The sequence below is a fragment of the Budorcas taxicolor genome, chromosome 8 (assembly GCF_023091745.1).
Source record: "Budorcas taxicolor isolate Tak-1 chromosome 8, Takin1.1, whole genome shotgun sequence".
Taxonomy (NCBI): Eukaryota; Metazoa; Chordata; class Mammalia; order Artiodactyla; family Bovidae; genus Budorcas; species Budorcas taxicolor.
The window spans coordinates 67790701-67815296 of record NC_068917.1 but is presented as its reverse complement, the minus strand read 5'-3'; the positions used below and the strand labels follow the sequence as shown (position 1 = coordinate 67815296).

Below are 24596 nucleotides of genomic sequence, written 5' to 3'. Positions count from 1 at the left end.
CCTAACTGTACATAGCTAAAACATACAAATTAAGTTTTGCCCTATGTGTACACCCGTGAAACTGTCAGCACTCATCCGAGTATATATCCTCTGGTACTGTTGTCTCTACCGTCTGATCTCCTAGAAAATTAAAGACAGTATTGCAGTTCTGTTTTGTTTTGTAACTGCTAGGAATGGAGGTAGTGCTAGAGAATTTTCATGGTTTTTGTGCTGCTATTTTAAAATTCCTTAATTTTAGAACTCAGTTAAAAACATTTTTTTTCACCTGTCTTAAGCTACTTATGCTCTCTCAGGTTCCCGTCAGTCTAAAAGTGTAGCGCACCTTTAACATTCTCATACTTGTGACTAGTATGGCCGTTGAGCTTCACTAGGACTTCCTGGTGGCCCAGCAGTAAAGAATCCCCCTGCCAATGCAGGAGATGTGGGTTTGATCCCTGGGTCAGGAAGATCCCCTGGAGAAGAAAATGGCAACACACTCCATTATTCTTTCCTGAGAAATCCCATGGACAGAGAAACCATGGCAGGTAGTAATCCGTGGGGGTCACAAAAAGAGATGGACACGACTTAGGAATTAAAACAAGTGTCTAGAAACCATTGATTTCTCCTAGTAGCTACCTCTTAGAAGTAACAGCGGAAAAATTTCAAGGCTTTTCCATTCTGATTGAGTCTGTATCTTAGTAATTGTGATTCCTAAAAGTGAGATCAGCATACATTTTTACTCAGTTTCTTATTTTGAAACTCTGAATACTAATTTTAATGATTTGTGTGAGAATATACCCTTAGGTCATAGTAAAGGGATATATATATATATATATATATATTTTTTTTTTTTTTTTTTTTTGGTGTATACTCTGAGTTTTGCTTTTAATTGTATTAGCTTACAGAAAATTTTCATATGTGGGATTATAAATACTTCTTCTAGCCATGAATCTAATAGTTTTAGCCTTTAAGAGTGATTTAAATTTAATTTTCTTTTACTAAATACTGTAAGATCCTTACAATATAAAGTAATTTGAATGACTTTTCAAAATTGGAATTTTGCACATTCCAATTTTTTTTCTAGACTGCATCTACAATAATATGACATTTATTAAGAATTTACTCTTTTATGCATTTGAGTTGTCTAACTTAGTCCTTAAAATAACTCTGTGTGGTAGAAATTATTATCCCTATATAACAGATAAGAAATAAGGCATGGGGAGTTGATGCACCTTGCAAATTCAACGGCCAGTAAAATAGCTTTGAGGTTTAAACCAGGCAGTATACGTCTGGAACCTAGCCTCTTAACCAATATGAACCTTGTCATGATTAGTTTCTTTTTTCTAATGTTGGAAAAGAATTATATGAACCAAAATGTTCTCCCTAAATAATTGTAAGATTTTTACAGCTGGGCTAAAGGGCCCACTGAGACCAAGTTAGAAGGTAAAGTTAATTTTCGTTTTCGTTCTTTTAGCTGATATAGCCCAGAGATATAGGATAAGCAAATACCCAACCCTCAAGTTGTTTCGTAATGGGATGATGATGAAGAGAGAATACAGGGGTCAGCGATCAGTGAAAGCACTTGCAGATTACATCAGGCAACAAAAAAGTGACCCCATTCAAGAACTTCATGACTTGGCAGAAATCACCACTCCTGATGTAAGTCATTGACTTTTGCTGGATCAAATGAGCATAGCCTGCTTGATTCATGTAAACAGATTCTTAGGAAACCAAAGAATCTATAGACATTTTCTTATAGTCCACTGCAGTGGATTTTGATGTATACATATACATAACAAGTTGAATTTTTCTTGAATTAATTCTCAAGGGGAATGCTAATGTTTTACTGAGCCTTTGAATAAAATATATAAAGCAATAAAGTTGCACTAATTCAATTTAATTGAGGGCAAAGGGTAGCCTGAATTACGAAGAAATAGAAGTTAATGTCAGGCACACACAACCACAGTTTCCTTTTTCTGCTTAGTGGCAACCCTCAGGGTCTCTGCTCTCACTACTCCTGTAGCAGCAGTTTGTATAAATTTTAGTATCCTCTGACCTAACCACCCTTAATGATACATTAACAAGGTCTTTTTCTTTGTACACCAAGAAGTGTTTTAAAAGCAAACGAAAACATTAAGTTTGGGCTTCAGATTGTCATTGCTAAATTGTCATTACAACTTGATTCTTACCCTGCTTACAAATGAACAGGTTAGCCAATTCATTTCATGGATGCTGTTAGAAGACAAAGGCTCCTGGTCAGAGACAACAGTTTTCTTGCTCACATCACAGCAAACAGTGTGAGCATGGTTGCATTTGTTTTCCTTGTCCCCCAAGTCCTGGAGGTGAAAGAGGGCCAGATGGATCCCTGCTCATGCAGGGGGTTGTGACAGGAGAACTCTAGGCTTGGGAAATATCTGTCTCAGACCCAGCAGTAAGCCTGCTCTCTGTCCTGGAGGGAGACATCACCTCATACTTGAGCCTTGCTCCCTATAAGCATAACCTTGAGAGATGACCTGGATCAAGAATGGTCAGACTCTTGGATCTTGGGTATACCTAAATGTTTAAAAGTGTGAGAGACCCATGATGGAGTCTCTGCCAACAGCCACACATTACAAATTGATGTATTATTTTAACACACCTTAGAATTAGTCATCTTATTTAGGAAAAAAACTGTCACCAATTAAACAGTTATTATTTCTTGAAATTTTAAAATAAAATGTTATTAGGAAATTATTACATTAGATGATAGTTCAGACTGTTTTAAACCTAAGGTAATCTTTAATAGTTTTGGATTAGGTGTTAAAAGCTGGTTACACTTCATTTGGAGATAACTGAACAGCAGCTACGTAAATGAAATAAAATGTTTTTTAAAGAACTACATATGTTTATAAAGTAATTACATACTTTATTTTACAGCGCAGCAAAAGAAATATCATTGGATATTTTGAGCAGAAGGATTCAGAAAACTACAGAGTTTTTGAAAGAGTAGCAAATATTTTGCATGATGATTGTGCCTTCCTAGCTGCATTTGGGTAAGTAGCCTAATTGGTACAGTGTGTTGGTGGTTGGGTCAGCTCAGCTGCCATGTTAAATTCTTGTTGTGTGTGGTGGTTTTTTTGAAGATGACCTCTCATAAAGATTATGTCAGTCCTTTTAAAGTCACTGACAAGTTTTTATGCCTATCTCTGACCTCTCTTTTTAGGAGTTTAAAAGTCTGTTAATTATTCTTTCTGTACTATATTTTTCAAAATGTACATAAGAGGAAAAGGATGGACCAGCTTTTCTTCTGTCTTTTCCCTACCTCAGAGGAACATGCTCATTCCACAGCTAACTTCTCCACTAGCATCCCTACAGTTGTCCCTTCAAAATCCTCTGCGGCTTTGATCCATCAGTTGTCCTTGCTTTCTCATGTTTTCAGTCTGACCCTTTTCATGAACTGTTTTCCTTTTCCAAAAGCATGATTCTCTCATTCCTAATCTGTCTCTTCTGTCTCTTGAACTATTAACTCAACTCTTTCTTTTCATTCTTAAATTTTTTTCAAAGATTAGTTATGCTTGACTACCCTGAATTTCTCATACTCTAATGGTTCAAATATGTTAACCTCCTGAAAACTTTTACCTCCATTACCCTAAAGAAATCTCTCTGCACAGTCACAAAGTGACTTCTTAATTAGCAAATCCAGTGGTCTTTTTTCCAGTCTTAGTTCTCTACAATTTCTCTGAAGGATGTGACCCTGAGCTATCCTGTCCTTCTTCTGCTATGTCTGTACTTTACCTTGAATCTCCCTGGTTTGATCCTTACATTTCTGATTTCCCTGGCTTTATCTTCTTTTTTTTCTTTCTCTTTCAAAATAGAATCATTCTTATGGTTCTGTCCTTGAGTCTCTTCTCACTGAAAATTATCTCCACCATCCTTTGATGTTTTGCAATACTATCTGTTTTCTTTGACCTGTAACTGATAAGATTCAATTGCAGTACCTTGACTAGTACAATTGTAGTCTTGAGTAGAGCCCAGATTTCGGGCATAGTATTTCCTCTCCAGTTTGTGACCTTTTCCCTTATTTTAAATGCTTCTGTAGGTTTTGTATGTGTGTTCTATTGTAAACATTATCAGTGTTTTATGAGGATGGTTGTACAGAGTAAATAATGAAGGAACATATCCCTTACATTTTCTGCATTACTGTTTCCAGCCATGCAGGCCCCTCACTATTCCTCTAACACTGCAAGCACACTTAAGAGCAGAGCGTTTATCCTTATTGTCTGTATCCAAAGGGCTTTGTCCAGATATCACCTCAGTTACTAGAAACAATCTGGGGTCAAAAACAGCCATTTACTGCCAAAACTTCTAATCCAAAGATAACATACTCAATCACAAAAACAGCTAACTAAAATGTCCCTTAAAAAAAAAATCTGCCTTGTACTAAACTTTTCCTTCAGATGTATGCTTTTCTTGGTGTTGCATCATCTTATAAGTAGGAAAGATGGAAAGGTATGTATTTCAAGTTATAGTTCATATGTTGCAAAACAACTAGCATATTTCCTAAGCGTGCTTGCTCAGTCATGTCTGAATCTTTGTGACTCCATGGACTGTAACCAGCCAGGCTCCTCTGTCCATGGGATTTCCCAGGCAAGAATACTGGAGTAGGTTGCCATTTCTTATTCCAGGGGATCTTCCCAACCCAGGGATCAAACCGGCATCTCTTGCATCTCTTTGGCAGGCAGATTCTTTACCACTGTGCCACCTGGGATACTTTAGACATATTACTGCTATTATTTTTCTTAAAAAATATTATCACTGTTTCTCTCTTTCTGTTAGGGTTGTTTCAAAACCAGAAAGATACAGTGGAGACAACATAGTCTATAAGCCTCCAGGGGTAAGTTGCTATTTCTTAGTGTGTATAATTTAAAATGTAAATATGTGTATACTATAATTTATAGTTTTGTACATGTTAATATTCACAGATTCATAAAGTTTTAGTATTGGAAGGAACCTTAAGACATCATTTTGTCCTAATCCAAACCTTTTAAAGTAAAGATGAAAACACAAGCCTAAAGTCACACAGGCATTTAGTGGCAGAGCTGGGACTAGAGACCGCCTGACCCCCAGGCCTTTCCCACTTCTATTTCACCTTCAGTCTGGGACTCACGTTCAAAACAATGCTTCAGAGGTCTGTGGTCATCACTCTAGCTTGAATGAGACTAGCCAAACTCCCATGTCTCCTGGTGTATAAGTTCACCTGGTACTTGGCAGATACTAAGGAGCGCTAGGTTGTTTTTAACCCTTGGCTAAGAAGTTAAGTGTATCTAAACTTAGAAGTAGCTGTTTAGACCCAGGTGATGGTAACCACAAATAAGAAAGACAAAACTCACAATTATTACCCCAAATTGACCTAACAGTCTGAAAAAGCTGGTTTAAAACTCAGCATTCAAAAAGCTAAGATCATGGCATCTGGTCCCACCACTTCATGGCAAATAGATGGGGGAAAGCTGGAAGCAGTGACAGATTTTCCTTTCTTGGGCTCCAAAATCACTGAAGACAGTGACTGTAGCCATGAAATTAAAAGACACTTGCTCCTTGGAAGAAAAACTGTGACAAACCTAGAAAATGTACTAAAAAGCAGAGACATCATTTTGCCAACAAAGGTCCGTTTAGTCAGAGCTGTGGTTTTTCCAGTAGTCATATATGGGTGTGAGATTTGGACCATAAAGAAGGCTGAGTGCTGAAGAATTAATATTTTGAATTGTGGTGCTAGAGACAACTCTTGAGAGTCCCTTGGACAGCAAGGAGATCAAACCAGTCAATCCTAAAGGAAATCAGTTCTGACTACTTATTGGAAGGACTGATGCTGAAGCGAAGCTCCAATGCTTTGGCCACCTAATGCAAAGAGCCGACTCATTGAAGAAGACCCTGATGCTGGGAAAAATTGACGACAGAGGATAAATGGTTTGATGGCATCACTGACTCACTGGACACGAACTTGAGCGAACTCTGAGAGACAGTGAAGGACAGGGATGTCTGGCATGTTGCAGTCCACAGGGGTCACAAAAAGATGGACACAACTTAGTGACTGAACAACAAAATACATATATACAATACAGGTTTATATAGATATGTATGTATATATAACTGAGTTACTTTGCTATACAGAAGAAATTAACACAACATTGTAAATGAACTATGTGTGTGAAAGTCACTCAGTTATGTCCAACTCTTTGTGACCCCATGGACTATACAGTCCATGGAATTCTCCAGGCCAGAATACTGGAGTGGGTAGCCTATCCCTTCTCCAGTGGATCTTCCCAACCCAGGAATTGAACCAAGGTCTCCAGTTATCAGGGAAGCCCATAAATCAACTGTACTTCACTAAAATAATACAATCAGCTACCTTCCTAGGTGTAAAACTCTGGGAAAGTTTGTGAGCTTCTCTGTGCTTTAGTTTGTTCATTAGTAAAAACAGCCATGATAATACTAGTACCTGCTTTATGGGGATGTTTTGAGGATTAATTGAGTCAACACATACAAGGTGCTTAAAACACATACAAGGTGATAAAACAATGCTTGGTCACAGTAGTTGGCTTAGGTAATGTTAGCAATTTATCATCATTTTAGGCACTTCATAGGTACTGATTTTGAGTGAATGTGGAAACAGATAACAGCAGTTAATTTTAGTTTAGATTTATATAGTATCATGTATTTTTCAAGGCTTTTTCACTGGAAGTCTCCAAATTTTCTTCTGACATTTTTGAAGGGAGAGATAGCTCAATGAAATCATTAGGATAATTCTTTTCCCAACACCTGCCGGCTATTGATGAAGATACTGATAAGCATTTACTTGATGCAAATCCAAGGGAAAGCGGAAGGCTTAGGCATCACAGATTAGATAATCAGGTCCCTCATAATCATAGTTAGCAGCTTATTACCATCAGTAGTCCTCTTTCTCAGAAGTTCCATGATTTTTTGCTTCTTTTATATCCCGTGTAGATTTTCTAAGCTCATAGATGGCTTTAAGAATGCAGTTTTGCTAGCATAGGTTAGATGTTTACTTTTTTCTTTGTTTTTGTAACAGCATTCTGCTCCAGATATGGTGTACTTGGGATCTATGACAAATTTTGATGGGACTTACAATTGGATTCAAGATAAATGCGTTCCTCTTGTCAGAGAAATAACATTCGAAAATGGAGAGGTATGGCTTTCTAGTGTATGTTGCTATTTTTAATAAAGATTTCCGAAAGAGCAAGCTGCTTCTACCCATCTTGCTGTTTTAACACAGAACTTACTGTTACAGTGAACACGTCATAGCTCTTTCCATAATACAGGCCAGTGGGCCACTTCTGCTGTCCCAGATCCCACTGTTGTATTTCCTGCAGTAGCAGTGTTTCATGACCACCTTGAAAATGAGTTTGAAGGTGATTCTGATCCCACCCTTGGTTGAAGATTCTTATTTAAGGAGATTGCTTTAGAAGCAATGTTCTGCAGATTTTAGTTAGACTTGATTATATACAGTGAATAATCCTTTGCTTTGAAAATGTTTTTCTGATTCCTCTCCTAAAAGAATGAAACTGTGTTCTCTTTCCATTGTAAATAATGAAAGCAATTATTATTACCATGTAACTGTCCTCAGTGATCCCATGTGCCTGAAATAAAGCCTATCTCCAGTTCTTAACAACTCCCATAAAAACCTAGGAGGTTGGAGGAGCAAATACAAAGTGCTGTGTCTGTTTTTAAAAAGACATCTCTGTTTTTTACTGTATTTGAAACATAGCTTTCATTTCATTTTACTCCTTCACTTTCAAAACCCACAGCCTAAGAATGTAATTTTTTTAAAAATTTTTTTTACCTTAAAACTTTCAATATGGATATATACTTCAAAAGAATAAGTACATAGCTCAGGTATTAATATACAACTCAAGAAATTATGACAGAATAAACACTCTCATATAATTCCCGCCAAGTCAGAGGTTGGCAATTCTGTAAAAAGTCAGTGAGTATTTTAAGGCTTTGCAGCTCATACAGTCTGTGTTGCAGCTATTCAACTTGCAGCCTTAGTACATAAATAAGTGTGGTTGTGTTGCAGTAAAGCTTGCTTGCTTGGTTATTGTCTTAGTTTTATCCTTTCTACTTTCTCTGTTCCCTGGGCTTCAGGTATGTTTATCTGAATTAATTAACATTTTTATTGTAGCAGCTCATTTAGACCTTAGAGACTCAGAAAGATCTAGTAACCTGTCATTATTCACTGCTTTGGCAGTTCTTACAGGGTTAGTTTCAAAACAGTTTAAAGGTACAGACCTGGAAAATCTTGAACAATTAAACAGAGGTCTGTCCTTCCACCCCCAACCCTGCCTCTCATTTATAGTAGTCGGCACATTTAATGAAATTCTTTAGACTTGTTACATTTCATAACCAATTACCCACAAATCCTTTAAAATATAAGGAAAGATTTGTTAACCTGTAAATCTGGTTGTCTTGCTCTCTTTCTCCTGAATTCTTGACTACCTACTTGTAAAGAATATATTGGTACAGATGTGGACATGGGTACATTGGAAGCTCTAGTAGGTTAAACTACCAGCTACTATGTTAATGTATGTAAATTAGTTTAGCAAACTAATTCATATTTTCAAACTACTAATTTATTACTTCTCTCTTTAACAACTGTCAGTTCACCTATATTTGTAGGATTTCTTTTAATAAAAAATTTTGTTTAGTTACAAAATTAGTAATTTTATTACTAATAAAGTAATATATTTTTTCTACTTTTAACTTCTTAGCTCTTAAATTTTCTAAAAAGTAACATGCCACATGTGAGGCACTGAGAAAATGTTCTGAGAGTTCAGAACAGATTCAAGGTATTTTTGTGTGTGTATATGCACAAGGTATATATATAAGCATACACATATAAGTGGAAGTATTTGTTAATAATGTTGATAAATTGTATATTGATTGAAAACTGGCTATATTATGGGGTTTTTGTCTTTTGCTCTGTATCACACTTTTCAGCTGTTGGTAGGTCTCATGTAAGTGGAGTGGTTTTTGCAATAAACCTTAGAATAAATGTAAGTTTGCAAATCAGTTACATTTATTTATTGCTGTACACTCAGTTTTTCATTGTTATCTGTGAAGAGTGTTTATCCTCTCATTAGTCAGCTCATTTTTTAAATACCATGGCTTCATCCAGTACTAGGTCACAGGTCAGCCAAGTGGTTACCTTAAGGCAGGTCAGTTCCCAAGGTACAGGACACAGGGGGCCATTCTCAGTGGCTCCTTCTTCCACTGAGGCATTTATTTACACCATTGGTCTCTTTTTCCTGGAATGTTGCAGCTGCTTTATGTTACATGGGCTGAGGTTAAATTGTTCCTACCTAGAAAATAGCTAGAGCTGAATGGAGAGGCCTGGTAATTCTCATTGAATACTTCTCTATACAGGAACTGACAGAAGAAGGACTGCCTTTTCTCATACTCTTCCACATGAAAGAAGATACAGAAAGTTTAGAAATATTCCAGAATGAAGTAGCCCGACAATTAATAAGTGAAAAAGGTAGACAGATGAAGGTGTTTATATCCTTCTTTTCTCTTTTTTTTTACTTTCCCCCTTTCCATTACATTAATATTGACATAAGTATATTTGGATTAAAAACTTAAAGTTATTTTAACTCAACTCCTAAAATTACATGAAAATATGGGGAAGGGAGGTATGAGTAGAGATAATGCAAAGCAGTAGCTTTAAACAAAACACACAATTTTTTTAGCTTTTTAAAATCAAGTAGCATGAAAAGTGGGATCATGGGTGGACAGTGTGTTTTAGGCACTTTCTTCCAGCACCTTGATGCTTGTCTAGTCCTTTTCTAATAGTTCCAGAGATATTGCTGAGAGGACTTTCACAGCCTGATTAACATTTACTGTATTTCTAAATGAAAGTAAGTTGAGTAGTTCTCTGCAAACTTCTCCAAAGCATCAAAACGGAATTTGCATTATCACCACTGGAGAAGAAAGTCAAACAAAATAGACTGAAGGTTTTATATAGAGCCATGCCCATTTCAGTCTCTGTAAATATTTTGGGAATTGTAGTAGATTAAAAATCAACCAGTAGGGACTGGAAGGGCATCCTTGATGAAATGAAGATGTTCCCATGAGAACAGACCAGCATAATCTCCAGGGCAAACAATTGCCCAGAAAAATTTAAAATTCACTATTGCATTTCTAAAGAAATTATACTCTCTGCCTTAAAAATTAAAATCCTACCTCTTTAAGTGTTGTAATATTTAGGTTTTAGTCTTTGTAGTCTATATTACTCTAAAGCATGTTGGGAAGTTTTTAGTATATCACTTTTTATGAACTTGCAAACTTATGAAAATATAATAAAGAATATTCTAATCTACCTCTCCAAATTCTATTTCTTTTTAAGGTACAATAAACTTTTTACATGCTGACTGTGACAAATTTAGACATCCTCTTCTGCACATACAGAAAACTCCAGCAGATTGCCCTGTAATAGCTATTGACAGCTTTAGGCATATGTATGTGTTTGGAGACTTCAGGGATGTATTGTAAGTATTCGTTTTGGTTTTTTAAAATTACTGATCTGTGTCTCAAAAATGAACTTAAAATGATTGTTTGGATATTTTAAATAATCCTATGTTGAAACAGTAATGCTGTGTTATTTGGAAGGAAGAGTTTTGTTTTGTTTTGTTTTGTTTTAAACTCCAGAGTGTAGTATGAATGACTGTGGGGAATTTCCCTGGTGGTTCCATGGTTAGGACTTGGTACTTTCACTGCTGTGGCCCTAGGTTCAATTCCTGGTCAGGGAACTAAGATCCCATGAGCTGAGCAGCAAAACCAAGGAAAAAAAGAAAATGTTAAATGACGATGAGAATTATGATATATCTCTATAGAAATGCCAGAATTAGATAATCTTAAATGCTTGGGAATTAATTTCTGAAAGAAAAATTTTGACCTATGAGAAATTTGTTTTGAATTGAATTTAGTCTTTGTCAGCACATCAAGGGAGTAAGTAGATTAAAGAAAATGAATAATATTGGTGCTCATTTGTGACTGTGTGTCAAGAATGTTAGTGGTATTTAAGACCAGAAGATGGCTATGACAAAGCATTTATAAAGGCATACAGCTAAGAACCTTTCCAAGAACAGATATGCTTTCTGACTCTGTTCTCATAGTGTTAATAAACATAAACCTAGTAACTACCACAGATACTACTATTTATATCAGCTTTCTGAGATGCTAGATACAACAGTTAAAGTAGAAATGTTTCTTCGTATATGAAAAATTTAAGCAATACAAGTATTAATTCAAAATAGACCTTTTTCTTTTCAAAATTAATTTAAATATCACTCATTTTAATGTTTAAAGATTAAATTTCACAGTTTGAGGGTGATTTGAAGTCCTATTGCAGAATGGACTACCTCACTCACTTCTAAATATTTTAATAGAGATATGGTTGTTTGATAGAAGAAGATTCTCAGTCCTCACATAGAGGAGGTCTCCATTTGGGGTCCTCCCTCAGGCAAGTCATGGGGTCGCAGAGTCGGACACGACAAAGCGACTTTCACTTTCAGGCAAGTCACTTCTGTTTACTTGTTCTTTTACACTTAACGTGTGGTTGGTGGTACAGCCTCCCTAAGGAGATTGTTATAAAAATGAATGAGAGATGATAATTGTGTTATGAACCATTAAGTACTTAAAAACATTAGTTGTTTTTATTTTACCTCAGCAATCCCCCTCCTGTCTACTCATATTCAGCCCACAGTGTCTGTACTTGTTCCTCCCAGCATCGCCTTTCTCCAAGCCCCATCTCCTCTCCTCCATGAAAAACTTCTCCAGAACATTAGGTCCTACCCTAGGCATTAACATCTCCAGAAATCTTGAATCAGTGCCCCTCTGCTGAACCCTGTCAGAGCACTTACCACATTATAAAACCCAATTGCCTATTCCCAGCTTATCTCCTTTTTCTACCTGGTTGTGAGTTCTTGGACTGAACTGGGGATCCAGTCTTAGTAAACTTTTTATATTATATATAAACCATTGGTTTTATTTTATATATAAACCAGTGGTTTATATTATACAACTGTCATATAGAAGACCCAGATAAATATTCAGTGAGTTAATATGCTAAGTGGTATTCTTCCGAGTGTAGGTAAAGTGAAAACATCTAAATTGCTGAGCATTGTGTGAGCATTGACTGTTGTGCTAGACAGAAATGTCTTAGCTGGTTGCATATCCTTTTCCTCTTACTTCATTGGCTTGCCTCCAGAGGCTGTAAACTCTAGCTAAAAGAACAGACCTTTTAGGAGAGGGGGCAGCTGTTGTAGTGGTTGAGTTTACTTCAGGAGCTTCCAGGCAGTGACAATGTTTGGTATTAAAATGCTGCCCTCTTCATGGGTTATTTGCATGAATTTTTATATTTTCCTACCTCTGGTAGTGGGCAAATCTTGGGTTGTTTATCTACCTCTTCCTTTCACTGTAAATTTCCAGCCCTAATTATGAAGTTTCAAGTTAGCCAAAGTCAAGAGGATGCTGACTTAGGTTAGGTTTACGAGTCAGAAACCAAACTATGCCCAACTTTGGCTTTTATTCCCAGGAACATTGTTACACATGAAGGGAAACCTGTGACAGATTTCACCATGGCTATCTTTTACGTTTTCTCCTCCAGTTCTGGTCAGATTTAAAACACTCTAGCCTTTCCAATCCCATCTTGGTGTCTGTTAGAGTACCCAAACTAAGATCAGCGGTCATATTATTTATCACATGACCCAATCCCCCTATCCTCCAGCCACAGTTCACTGGACCAAGAGATGGGCATGTTACCAAGAAAAGCTAATTTATCAGCTGGAAGCACTCTCTCTGCTTGTGCCCTGGTGCAAAAAGACAGAGTCAGTAAAATTCCCCAAAGAAACATGGAAATGGGAAATGATTCTTTCCCATCCTGCAAGTGTTGAGTCCTGTGAGCAGGGAGGGAGATAAGAGAAGTGATTATATTTGAAGCTCTGAAACAAATTACTTTTAATTTCTCCCTTAGGTGCCTGATTTCCCCTCCTAGGCACTGTTTCCTCTAATATTTTTTTAATTATAAGAAGGCACATGCTGTTTGAGCTACAAACTGAGCCTATGTGAATAGATGTTAGTGTTAAAAAATAAAAGACATGCAGCAAAGTGAATCTGACACATTTAATGGCTTGTGTAATTGTTATTGTGCTGCATGGTAATTAAGGCTTAAATGATAAGCCGTTTCCATAAATTACTGTAATTACTATTACTTTTACTTAGTAACTCAGCAATTCTGGAGTCAACTGGTAGAAGTATGTGGTGGTAAGGAGAGGGAAAGCAGATTTATGATGCAGTCTCCTCCCATGCTAAAGGCAGGCACTGCAGCATGGTGTGGGGAGCTGCTAACCAGTATTCTGTTCGTCCCTTATTTCAGAGAACCTGAGGTTTAGGGATGTAACATAACCAGCAAGGCCACACCACTAATCACTGGCAGGGCTAGAAGTCATGTCAGAGTATATTGAACCCCCAAACCTCAAGCTCGTAACACTTGATACCAAAACAGTTACATTTTCAGTACATACAAAGGCAGTCTAAGCGTGAATGTGAAAGATGTTTGAAGAGGCACTGTTTGTTAATACCTGAAACTGAATCACACCTCTCTGAATCCTTAGTTGTTTTATATCTATCTATCTATCTATCTATCTATCTATCTATCTATCTGTAGTTTGACCAGATTGATGTCTTGCCAAATGTAAAGATTTTATATGGAGGTAGAATAGGGGGAAGTTTTGAAGCCTAAGCACATAGGGATAGGCCTAGGAAATGTTCGCCAGCCCTGAGAGAAGAGAATAAATGATGGGGTCTAGTGTAAAGACTGTTGAAGGGCTTTCTGGAGAAACTTACCTTCTAAAAATTGTGGCCTGCAAATCCCCACCATCTGTTCCTTTGCTCAGGGGTTCTTAGGTAAGCTCCCACCAGAGCCCCAGTGACGGGAAAAAGCAGCAAGATGTCAGATCACTCCTAGGGAAATGAACAAGTTACTCTAAGGCTAAGGAGTTCCCCAATTCTGAGATCTAGGTCATTTATTTCAAATCACTGCATCACTGAAAATTATGATCATAATTCCTTAAACTACTCAGGGGGCATGGTTGTGAGGAGATGAGAGAGGCAACATGAAACTGAAGCTACAGGGGTGGGTATCTCCCTAATTTAGCAGTTTGGTTGCTGCCATGATGAACTAGCCTGTCTCCTTCAACTTAGAGGGAACAAACCAGGAACTGAATGAGATGATAAAGAACTTAGAGGGATAGGTAAAAGAAATGTTTACCCTTGTAACCCTGACAACCTGGTTTCATTCTTCATTATCTAGGGGTTCTTTTTTTTTTAACCCAAGTCAGGCTTTTGACTGAAAAAAAAAATGGTGCTGCAAAATCTTTTATGTGTGTTTATAGTTTTATTTATGGCTGTGCTGGGTCTTCATTGCTGTGCCAGCTTTTGTCCAGTTATGGTGAGCAGGGACTGCTCTTCATTGCAGTGCACAGGCTTCCCATTGCAGTGGTTTCTCTTGTTGTGAAGCGTGGACTTTAGGATGTAAGGGCTTCAGTAGTTGCAGCACACGGGCTCTGTAGTTGTGGCTCATGGACTCTAGAGCACAGGCTCAGTTATTGTCGCATATACGGGCTTAGTTGCTTCGAGGGATGTGGGATCTTGGACCAGGTATCTAACCCATGTCTCCTGCGCTGGCAGGCAGATTCTTTACCCTGAGAATATTTTTAAAAGGCCAGTATTTAGTTTTCATCATCTCTTGCTATGCTAAGTGCTTTGTGGTGGCATTAGTATTAAATTAGTATTAAATGCTTTTAATTTGCTTTTAGTTTCATCACTTGTTATAAGATTAAGAGTTTGACTATTCTGAATGTATATATCTGGAATATATCCTAGTATTTCTCAGTTACTCATCTGCCCTGTTCTCTACCTCTCCTGTTCATCTCTGTAGTTTTAATTCTCTGAATGTGTCTCTCTTATCAGCCACTGGGCTGATACATATACAGTGGTCCAGGCCCCTAAATACCATTTTTATATTCCTGTAACATACTTTTTGTACACCTGATCTTGATATGTAGTATTTATAAGTACTTTTACTTTTCAGATCATTCCAATATATTTTTACCTTATTTGGTTTTGCCAGCAAAACAGACATCAAGCACTGACAGAGCCAGGCACTGTACTAGCCCTACTTTATCCTTTTATATGTGTTTTCAGTTAATCTATAACAAGCTTAGAAGGTAGATATTATTTCTACTTTACAATCAAGAAGTTAAGCTCTGCAAGATTTAGAAAATTCACTAAAGTGGAGTCACTAAAGAGGCAAGGAATACAGTGGTTATGTGCACAGACTCTGGACCCAGTCTGTTATCTATTAGTTATATCACCCTGGGCAGTTTCCTAAGACCTTTATCCCTCTGTTTCCTCATCATGAAACAGGAATGATAATAATTTTACCTAGTTAACAGAGTTCTTCTGAGTATTAAATGAATATGTATAACTCTTAGAACAGTGTCTGATACATGGCTAGTGTTTAGAAGGCTAGCTATGATTATTCAGTTCAGTCGCTCGGTCGTGTGATTATTATAGGCACTAACATATTTGGAGTTAAATCCAAGTCTGTGACTATAAAAACAATACAGTTAGATAAATAAAGCAGTTGTTCTCACTTCACATATCAGAAAGCTGAAGCTCAAAGAAGTAACTAAAATGACAAGATATAGTGTTTTTACACTGTAATACATTGAATGAGTTCAAACTATTGTATAAGTTGAGTTAAAAAGTAGTAAACAATACTAGGAAATTGAATCCAGCAATTAGTGAAAAAAGAATAATATATCAACAACCAAGTGGGCTTTATCCCAAGTATGCAAGGCTGGTACATTTAGTCATTAGTGAAGTCGCTCAGTCATGTCCAACTCTTTGCGACCTCATGGACTGTAGTCTACCAGGCTCCTCCGTCCATGGGCTTTTCCAAGCAAGAATACTGGAGTGGGTTGCCATTTCCTTCCAGCTTTCAGAAATCAATGAGTAATTAGGCATATACTGATTACATCAACATACACAAGAAGCATTTGACAAAATTCAATATCAATCATGACAAAAATGCTTAAGAAACCAGGAATATATGGAAACTTCCTCAATCTTATAAAGGACATTTACAGAGAACCTACAGCTATTTTCTAATGGTAAAAGACTGAATGCTTTCCTCTTAACATCAAGCACCAGGCAAAAATGTCTGCTCTCTATGTATCTGTTAAGGATATAATTTGTCCCTTATATCTGATTATAAAAATATTTTCTTTGTGGATAATTCTTAAAGTTGATAAAATGCCAAAGAATAAAAATCACCTATAAATCCACAAAAGAGATCTAAATATATGTATGTGTTATAAAATTGGAACCATTGCTAAGTGGCTAAGTCACTTCAGTTGTGTCCTACTCTGTGTGACCCCATAGACAGCAGCCCACCAGGCTCCCCCGTCCCTGGGATTTTCCAGGCAAGAACACTGGAGTGGGTTGCCATTTCCCTCTCCAATGCATGAAAGTGAAAAGTGAAAGTGAAGTTGCTCAGTCATGTCCAACTCCTCGGGACCCCACGGACTGCAGCCTACCATAGGATTTGCCAGGCAAGAGCACTGGAGTGGGGTGCCATCACCTTCTCCAAATTGGAACCATGCTATTTTATAAATTTTCTTTTTAACTTATCCACACATTATAAACATCTTCCCATTCATCGGTATTTTTCCATTATTTCTAGTGGCCAGATAGCTTGCCTTTGAATGGATTGTTTCATGATTTGTCTAAATAACCTCTGTTGTTTGAAATCCAGGTTTTTCCCATGAAAAAATAACACTGCTACTAATGGGACTTTACTTGATTCATCCTCATTAACATCCTTGTAGTTTTGATGCTATGGAACACTTTCCCCATCATGATTTTCCCTTTGTTGGTAGGGGGGAAATGGCTCTTTCATTGTCTTTTACTGATTGTGCTTCTTGTTTTTGACCTTTTGTCAAAAGTCATAGTGCTGTTCTATCCAATATGATAGTTAACAGCCCTATATGGATACTTAAGTTTACATTAATTTAAATGATATAAATTAAAAATTTAGTTTCTCACTTACTCTAAACCCATTTCAAGTGTTCAGTTGCCACATGCAGGTAATGGTTCCTGTATTTGACAGGACAGATATACAGTATTTTTTGGTCATCACACAAGTTCTGTTGGATAGTTCTGCTGTTAAGTATTTGCAGTTTCAAGGAACAAAATAACTCACCCGGTGAAGCTCAAAACCAAGGGGTTTATGCTGAAAAACTATTAAGAAAATGACAAGGAATGGAACTGCTTGAGGGGAACTAGGCTGAAGCACTGCAAGTGCTGGGCAGCTGATCTCTTCTTCCCTTCCTCTGGGGCCCAGGAGCTCTTCTCTGGGCTCTCACTTCACATCTGCCCCATCCTCCTCTCTGTAGAGCAGCTTTTCCTTTGCCCTGCTCTAACTTCTGCCTGGACGCAGTTCTGATTTACCATGATGGGACTTAGTCTGAACTCTCTATGACTTTTTAACTCTCATCATATCATCTGATTGCATTCCTTAAACCCCTTGGCCTACATTCTGTAGACATCTGATTGGCTCAACCCACATAGATCGATTCCTTCTCCACTCCAAATTATATGTCCCCCATTTTTTTTTTTCCAGCTTAACAGAGGTATGCTTGACATATGGAGCAAATGGAACTCTCATACATTGCTAGTGGGACTGCAAAATGATACAGCCACTCTGGAAGACAATTTGGCAGTTTCTTAAAAAGTCAAACATACACCATGCATATAACCTAGTATTTTACCTAGAGAAATAAACTTATATTCACACAAAAACCTATGCCCAGACATTTGTGGTAGCATTGTTTACAATCACCAAAGTCTTGAAAGAACCAGTGTCTTTCAGTGGGTGAATGAATAAACCAGTTGTGGTAAATCCACTCAATGGAATGCTATTCAGTGAATAAAAGAACATACATTTTTATGCATGCAACAAAGGGGATAAATCTCAAATGCAGGGTGTTAGGTAAAAGAAGCCAGTCTCACAATTTCACATCCATGACATTCTGGAAAAGACAAATTATGGGAATAGATCAGATCAGCAAGAGTTAAAGGGAAGAGGAAGATAGGAGTGAGTGTTGGAATTGTTCTATTTCCTGTTTGTATAGGTGGTAACAAGATGCTACATGCTTATGTTAAAACTCATATAACTTAAGCCTAAAAAATGAATTCTATTGTATGTAAATTTTTTAATAAAAATACTTCTCACCTCATAAGCACTTGTTAAAGCTCGTTTAAATGATACACTTATGTTTTGTGCATTTCACCATGTCTAAATTTTGCATCACCTAAAAATAAAATAGCAGACAAAAAAATGGAGGATGAAAGAGAAACACTTAGGGGTTCTAATTAGAAAAAGTATACCCTAAGTATGAAAATTTAATTGAATTTATTATAGTAAGGGTCTATTTATCTTCCTTTTTAGCAAATAACTGTGTTGCCTGTTTTCTTGACAATGTATTGTTGATTCACTGATTGTTACCTAATAACTGGATAATTTCTAGCCACAAGCTAGATAAGAGCTCTTTGTCATCTGTTTCTCTACCACATCAATTCAGATTCATCCTCTCTCTCTTGTCTTTGCTTTTACTCACAGTTCTCCCACATGTTGACAAAGGGGAAAAAATCAAGTAGGGGAAAAATCTGTTTGGAGTGTAGTCTATGAATCTGTTACACTTAAGATTTAATTGTAAATTATTTCTTGACTAGCAGAAGCAATTCACATTGTATTGGTGTGACCATCTTTGAACATTTTTAAATAACAAACTAGCAAGGGCTTTATCTTAAACAGTATAGATTTGCAGTTCTTTGAATATATTTGAGCACTTTGCTGTGGGTGACAATAGATGATGTCAGATTAAATTGATATCCTCTCAGTGTTTCTGTCTGGTGCATGTGCAGTTTCTTCTGTACCAGAGACCCTTTCAGAGGCATTCTGTCAATACAGCTACCTGACAGCCATTTGTATTTGTAAACTGTGCATTTGGCACCTGCTGGCCTCTGTTGCATTGGAGCTAGTGGGGAGCCGAAATGGGTGTACAATGAAGTTATTGGCTGTTAATCTCAGTGGGAGTTATTGAAGAGAAGAAACAGCACTTGCAGGACCTCAGGAGAGGATAAAAAGAAAAACTGGTAATATTAACACAAGCCAGGTATGCTACCAAAACAGTCATTTAAAAAATCAGTTCTACTGAAGGAAATAAAATGTTTGTAGACCTGCATTTTATTCCATGCAATAGATTGGGGGGAGGGGGAGAAACAGGTTTCTATTTAAAAATATAATGAATTTTAATTGATCTCAGTAGAGGCCAGATCTCTACCAGGATCTCAGCAGAGGACAAACAATTCATATGAGCAGAAATAGAAATTAAAACAATGGAAAAAATGCTTAATTTCTGAAGAGATGGAAATCAAAATGCTGGTGTCTTTTACTTATCAAATTAGCAAAATGGATTTTAGTATTAAAGACAAAAGTGCTGGCAAGACCTCAGAGAACAAACAGGTAGACAAGCAGTAGTCAATACTGATGTTCTGTAACCATAATTTGCCCACTTTGTTTTAAGTTCTTACACATTAACTCATCACTCCTTCTTTATCAGATACAACTCAGGGAAATAATTGTAAAGGAAAAGGCTGGTACTATGTAAATCTGCTTAGGTTTATACTGGTCTGTTTTGCTGCAGTGCATGTTTCTGTCCTGCAGATGTGCTCATACCATAATTGGTAATTACAGGAATGTCATCAAATATACAGTGAGTTATATGGTTGGAGGGCACCACCAACTCAATGGACATGAGTTTGAGCAAGCTCCGGGAGTTGGTGATGGACAGGGAAGCCTGGTGTGATGCTGTCCTTCGGGTCACAAAGAGTTGGACACGACTGAGCGACTGAACTGAACTGATGTTGGTTCACGTTATTTTCCTCAGAATAGTTTGAAGCCACTAAGGAAAGCTTTTTCACCATAAAAGACAATGCCTTTGTGTTTGTGATGTATGAAGACTTTTTTTTTTTTTAAGGCCACTGGCCTTGAGAAGTGCTTTGCTTTTCAGTGTTAAGGTAGCCGATGAAACTGCCTGTGTGGTTTAAGTTGTGAAGAAAGTTCTCCCTCTAAGAAAAAACATGAAAGAGCTATACCCTGGTTTAGATTATTTTGATAAAGTTTGTTATGCTGGCAGTGAATGCCCTATATCTCAAAAAAGACTGCTAAGCTTCAGGTTAAGGTGTCATCTGGCTGACACAGAGATCAAATGCTGGAGGAGGCTGAAGGGCACTAATATTTTTTAGGCTCTTAGTAGGAATCTGGTTACAAACCTATGTAACAAGCTATGACTTGTAACCAGTTTATTTTTTTTCTATTTCATAGTCTTTGTCTCATTTCCTTTGTCATGAACGTGTAGAATGGTGGAGAAGCCTTACATATTTGGAAGCACCATGTCATTCTGAAGTGCTCACATCAGTCTCTGTTTTCTGTGTGATTCTCTTTATTTCCCATGGCTTAAAATTCTGCCTTCCAAATACTTTGCCAAATGGATGTGGAGCTTTGTAATATAATCTTCCTTCAGTTAATTCAGGATAGACCTACATAGTTTTAAGTGATTAGTCCCTACATTTTTTTTCCCTTGAGCTTCTATTATTTTTAGTGTAATTTTGCAGAACATAAGATTTTGCAGTTCTATATATTAAGGAAAATTTATGAATGCCCAACATAAGGGAATAAGCCTTAGGACACCATCTTGATTCTGAAGCATTTGTTCCAGTAAGCGTAGAAAATTTTCTGTAAAACACGTGCAAGCATTGGAACACACGGTTGAGTACTAGACATGATGATTTACAACTGTGTGAAAATGTTTGAGATGTACCTGGACTGATTGTTACTAGTTATGGTGAGTTGGTGGGATTGTAGCTAAATTTTTTTTTTAATTGTTTTTAATGTTGTGAAGTTGGTAAAATAGAAATAAGTCCATCTAAATAGTTTAAGCTAAATTTTTGTTTTACTTTGGTTTTAGAATTCCTGGAAAACTCAAGCAGTTTGTATTTGACTTACATTCTGGAAAACTACACAGAGAATTCCATCATGGTCCTGACCCAACTGATACTGCCCCAGGAGAGGTAGGACTCTTGTTTGTTTCTCAGTGGGAAGTCTTTTTTTTCTTTTTCAATTAGTCTTGAAAAGACTCTGAAGCTCTTGCATAAGCTTGAGTTTCCAGTCCTGAATATTTTTGTAAAAAAATTCTAAACAAACTAGATAATATATAAATTATGTTCATTTAAAAATTTTAAACCTTCAGAAAAGTTGTAAGAATATTACAATATACTTCCTTGATCATATAAACAAAGTTGTCTGGTAAGTCCTTGGTGGAAAATGGCCATAAAAGGGTTAAATACAGTTAGCTTCATATAGAGGAGGTAGGAATTAGAAGCAGGTAGACTAGCAAAGAAATCAGTGGATTTCATTAATTGCTTAAGCCTTCCTCTGTGGCTGAGTGACCACCACACTATAAAGAAAATAATGATTTGATATCTTAAGAGCCTTCATCACCACGGTATTCATAATGCTCAAAACTTACAGTTTAATGCAGCTTTTCCGTTTGAGATGTAGAATGCTTGACAACTGTTTACCAATACAATTTAATATTTGCTTGATATACAGATAGGTATTTTTAACCTGAGAATTTTCTTCTGTTCTAAGTTACCTTGTAAATTCTGTATAAGTACCTACTTCGTTAAACACCCCTAAATTTGCATTTTGATGCATTATTGATTTATATCATGTCTGTTACCATTATACTGAGAGGGAATGATATATACCAGAGATGATATATACCAAAACCCTTACTGCATATGCCCAGAACGTCAATACACTGTTTTTGCCAAAAGAACCACCAAAGAAAAATAAAAACTAAGTGAATTTTTAACAGTCAAATTAAGTTCAGAGTTACCAGTTACTTTTGGGAATCTGACAACATGCTTTTTTCCTTACAATCTGAGATCAGATTTTCTTTGATAATTAAGCAACTATAGATATAGGAAAACTTTGTTGGCAGTAACCCAAAGTAGGCCTGCTTAGTATTTTATCAGAGTAAGAAAAGATGTGGCTTGCCATTATTGTATTATCCTGATTTGTTTCAATTTCTATATTAGATACTCAACTTCTTGTATTTATCTTTGCATACTAATACATAGTAGGCACCAAATACATGTTCATTTCATAGTAGTATAGCTTCAGATTAATTAAACCAAACATATCTCAGCAAAAAATAACAAATGTATTGGGGAAAGGGAATGTGACTAAGTATAAAAAGTAAAGTGTGGATATATTGCTTCCCATGTGCCATTTTATTTATATATATATATATATATATAGTGTACTACATGTACCATGTGCCTGTGTAAACTACAGGGAATATTAAAACAATGATAATCACGTTTACTCTTGAGGAGCTCACAATGTAAAGGACAGACTGCACTATCCTTTTGAAATTCTTCTACGTCACTCTTATATTTCCACTGGATATTTTTACGTACTGTTGGTATACAAGTAAAATACTACAGAAATTTCTTAAGAGTATTGAAGTGTTTTTCTTCCTTACGTCAGCTAGGTTTTTGTAACTGCTGACGTCCAGATCTCTGTCTGCAGAATTGTTCAGTTGCTAAGTTGTGTCCAACTCTTTTGCAATGCCATGGACTGTCGCCTGCCAGGCTACAGGTGCCTTTAATAATCTTAGCAGTCATTTGTAAAATGGAAGGGTTTTGGCCAGCTTAGGATTTTACTGCCTCTACAGAATATTCTAGGAAAGCACCCAGGTGTCAGATGTTTTGCTTCTCCACCACACCTCAGTAACTGTCATCAGATCAACGGTTAATGGCTCTGTGGTAGCCCTGCCTTGGAGAATCTGAGTAAGGGCATTTGAAACAGGGAAAGCAAGATTTCAAACTCAACTCTTGTCTTTGGCATATAGTAGCTATAGTTTATTGATTATTAATAAATAATTATAGGGCAATTACCATGCACCTAATACTCCTATTAAAATATAACTATAAAATATATTGATATAAAAATGTTTTATTCTTTCCCATGTAGGAAGTCCAGGATGTAGCAAGCAGTCCTCCTGAGAGCTCCTTCCAGAAACTAGCACCCAGTGAATATAGGTATACTCTATTGAGGGATCGAGATGAGCTTTAAAAACTTGGAAAAACAATTTGCAAGCCTTTCAAACAGCAGCATCAACTTACATGGTGGAAATAGTAAACCTATATTTTCATAATTCTATGTGTATTTTTATTTTGAATAAACTGAAAGAAGTTTTGGGTTTTTTAATTTTTTCTCTCCCCGACTCAAAATGTATTGTCATTTAATATAGCCTCTTTTAAAAAAATCTGCTAGGGTTAAAAATAAATAAATAAAAATCAGAGGCCTACCTTTACTTTAAATCTGTCCTGTAAAATTTTTATACATCAAGTGAAAGGTGAGACTGCCAGATATATACCATTAACTTGCACTACTAGGCTAGGGAGGACTTAGGGATGTTTCCTGTGTAGTATGTGTTTTTCATTCTTTTCTCTATATATGATCAACTCTGTTGGTATTTTTAGTTCTCACATTTCTCAAAGCTAAAGGGGTATACATTCTGGATGGCTGGGGGGAGGGGGAATAAATTAAAATTTTCACACTGTGTACTGTGTTTTACTGATTAGTTGGATATTGCTTATGAAAATTCCATAGTGGTATTTTTTGGATTCTTAATATGCAACTTAAACATAGTATGAAGAGGAGGAGAGCCATAAGCCAGAACATTTGGCAGGAATTGTCCTTATAAATTAAGAAAAAAAATGAAAAGTGTTATTAAATTTCTATGTGTTTGTCTAACAAAGTGGCATATGGGTGGCATTTAAAACTTTGAATTATACCTAAATCTGAGGAAAAGGAGATACTAGTGGAACAGATTACCAGTATTGAACTAGATGGCTTTTAAGGCTCCTCCTATCATGACACTTTTAAATTTCCAAAGAGAAAAACCAGCAGAGAAAATGTATTTCAGTAATTCTGACCTTCTTCCATCATGTAGTCTTGTTCTAGTTGTATAGATCAAAAGCAAAGACAGTAAGGCATATTTCTTTCTTCATTGTGAAATTGTTAAGGAGGACCCTATGTCCTCTAGATTCCCTGATTTCCTAGGCCTGCAGCGTTCAGTGAAATGGGTCCCTGTGCCAGGCCTCAGTACTGCCAGGGAGCAAAATCAGAGGGAGAAGACCCTCGGTGTCATATCAGGAAGCCCAATGCCAGAGGACAGGTTCAAAATTGGCTTTCCTCTGGGCCTGGGTTGGTGCTATAGGCCAAGAGTCATTTTATACTTGGAGTCTGAGTCAATCCCAGTTTGGGGAAAGATTATTTTTAAGCTTAAAAGGCTGACATGTGCCATTATATGTAGTATGTAATATATGTAACATCTTTCAGTTCTTTTAAAGTAAATATT

The 24596-nt window shown here is 36.7% G+C and overlaps 1 protein-coding gene across 2 annotated transcripts in view; it reads left to right on the top strand.

Moving 5' to 3' along the window:
* The window catches only part of ERP44 (endoplasmic reticulum protein 44), an 88250-nt gene extending 64727 nt beyond the window's left edge, over positions 1–23523 (top strand). The window contains exons 5-12 of one of the 2 annotated variants that reach the window (XM_052645073.1): positions 1454–1638; positions 2896–3011; positions 4795–4852; positions 7046–7162; positions 9400–9511; positions 10379–10520; positions 21129–21231; positions 23204–23523. In XM_052645073.1, coding sequence (XP_052501033.1) covers positions 1454–1638; positions 2896–3011; positions 4795–4852; positions 7046–7162; positions 9400–9511; positions 10379–10520; positions 21129–21231; positions 23204–23305 — 935 coding nt within the window. In that variant the 3' untranslated portion in view covers positions 23306–23523. The remainder of the gene's footprint in view (positions 1–1453; positions 1639–2895; positions 3012–4794; positions 4853–7045; positions 7163–9399; positions 9512–10378; positions 10521–21128; positions 21232–23203) is intronic. The other variant, XM_052645074.1, reaches the window with a different exon arrangement.
* Positions 23524–24596: the final 1073 nt, after the last annotated feature.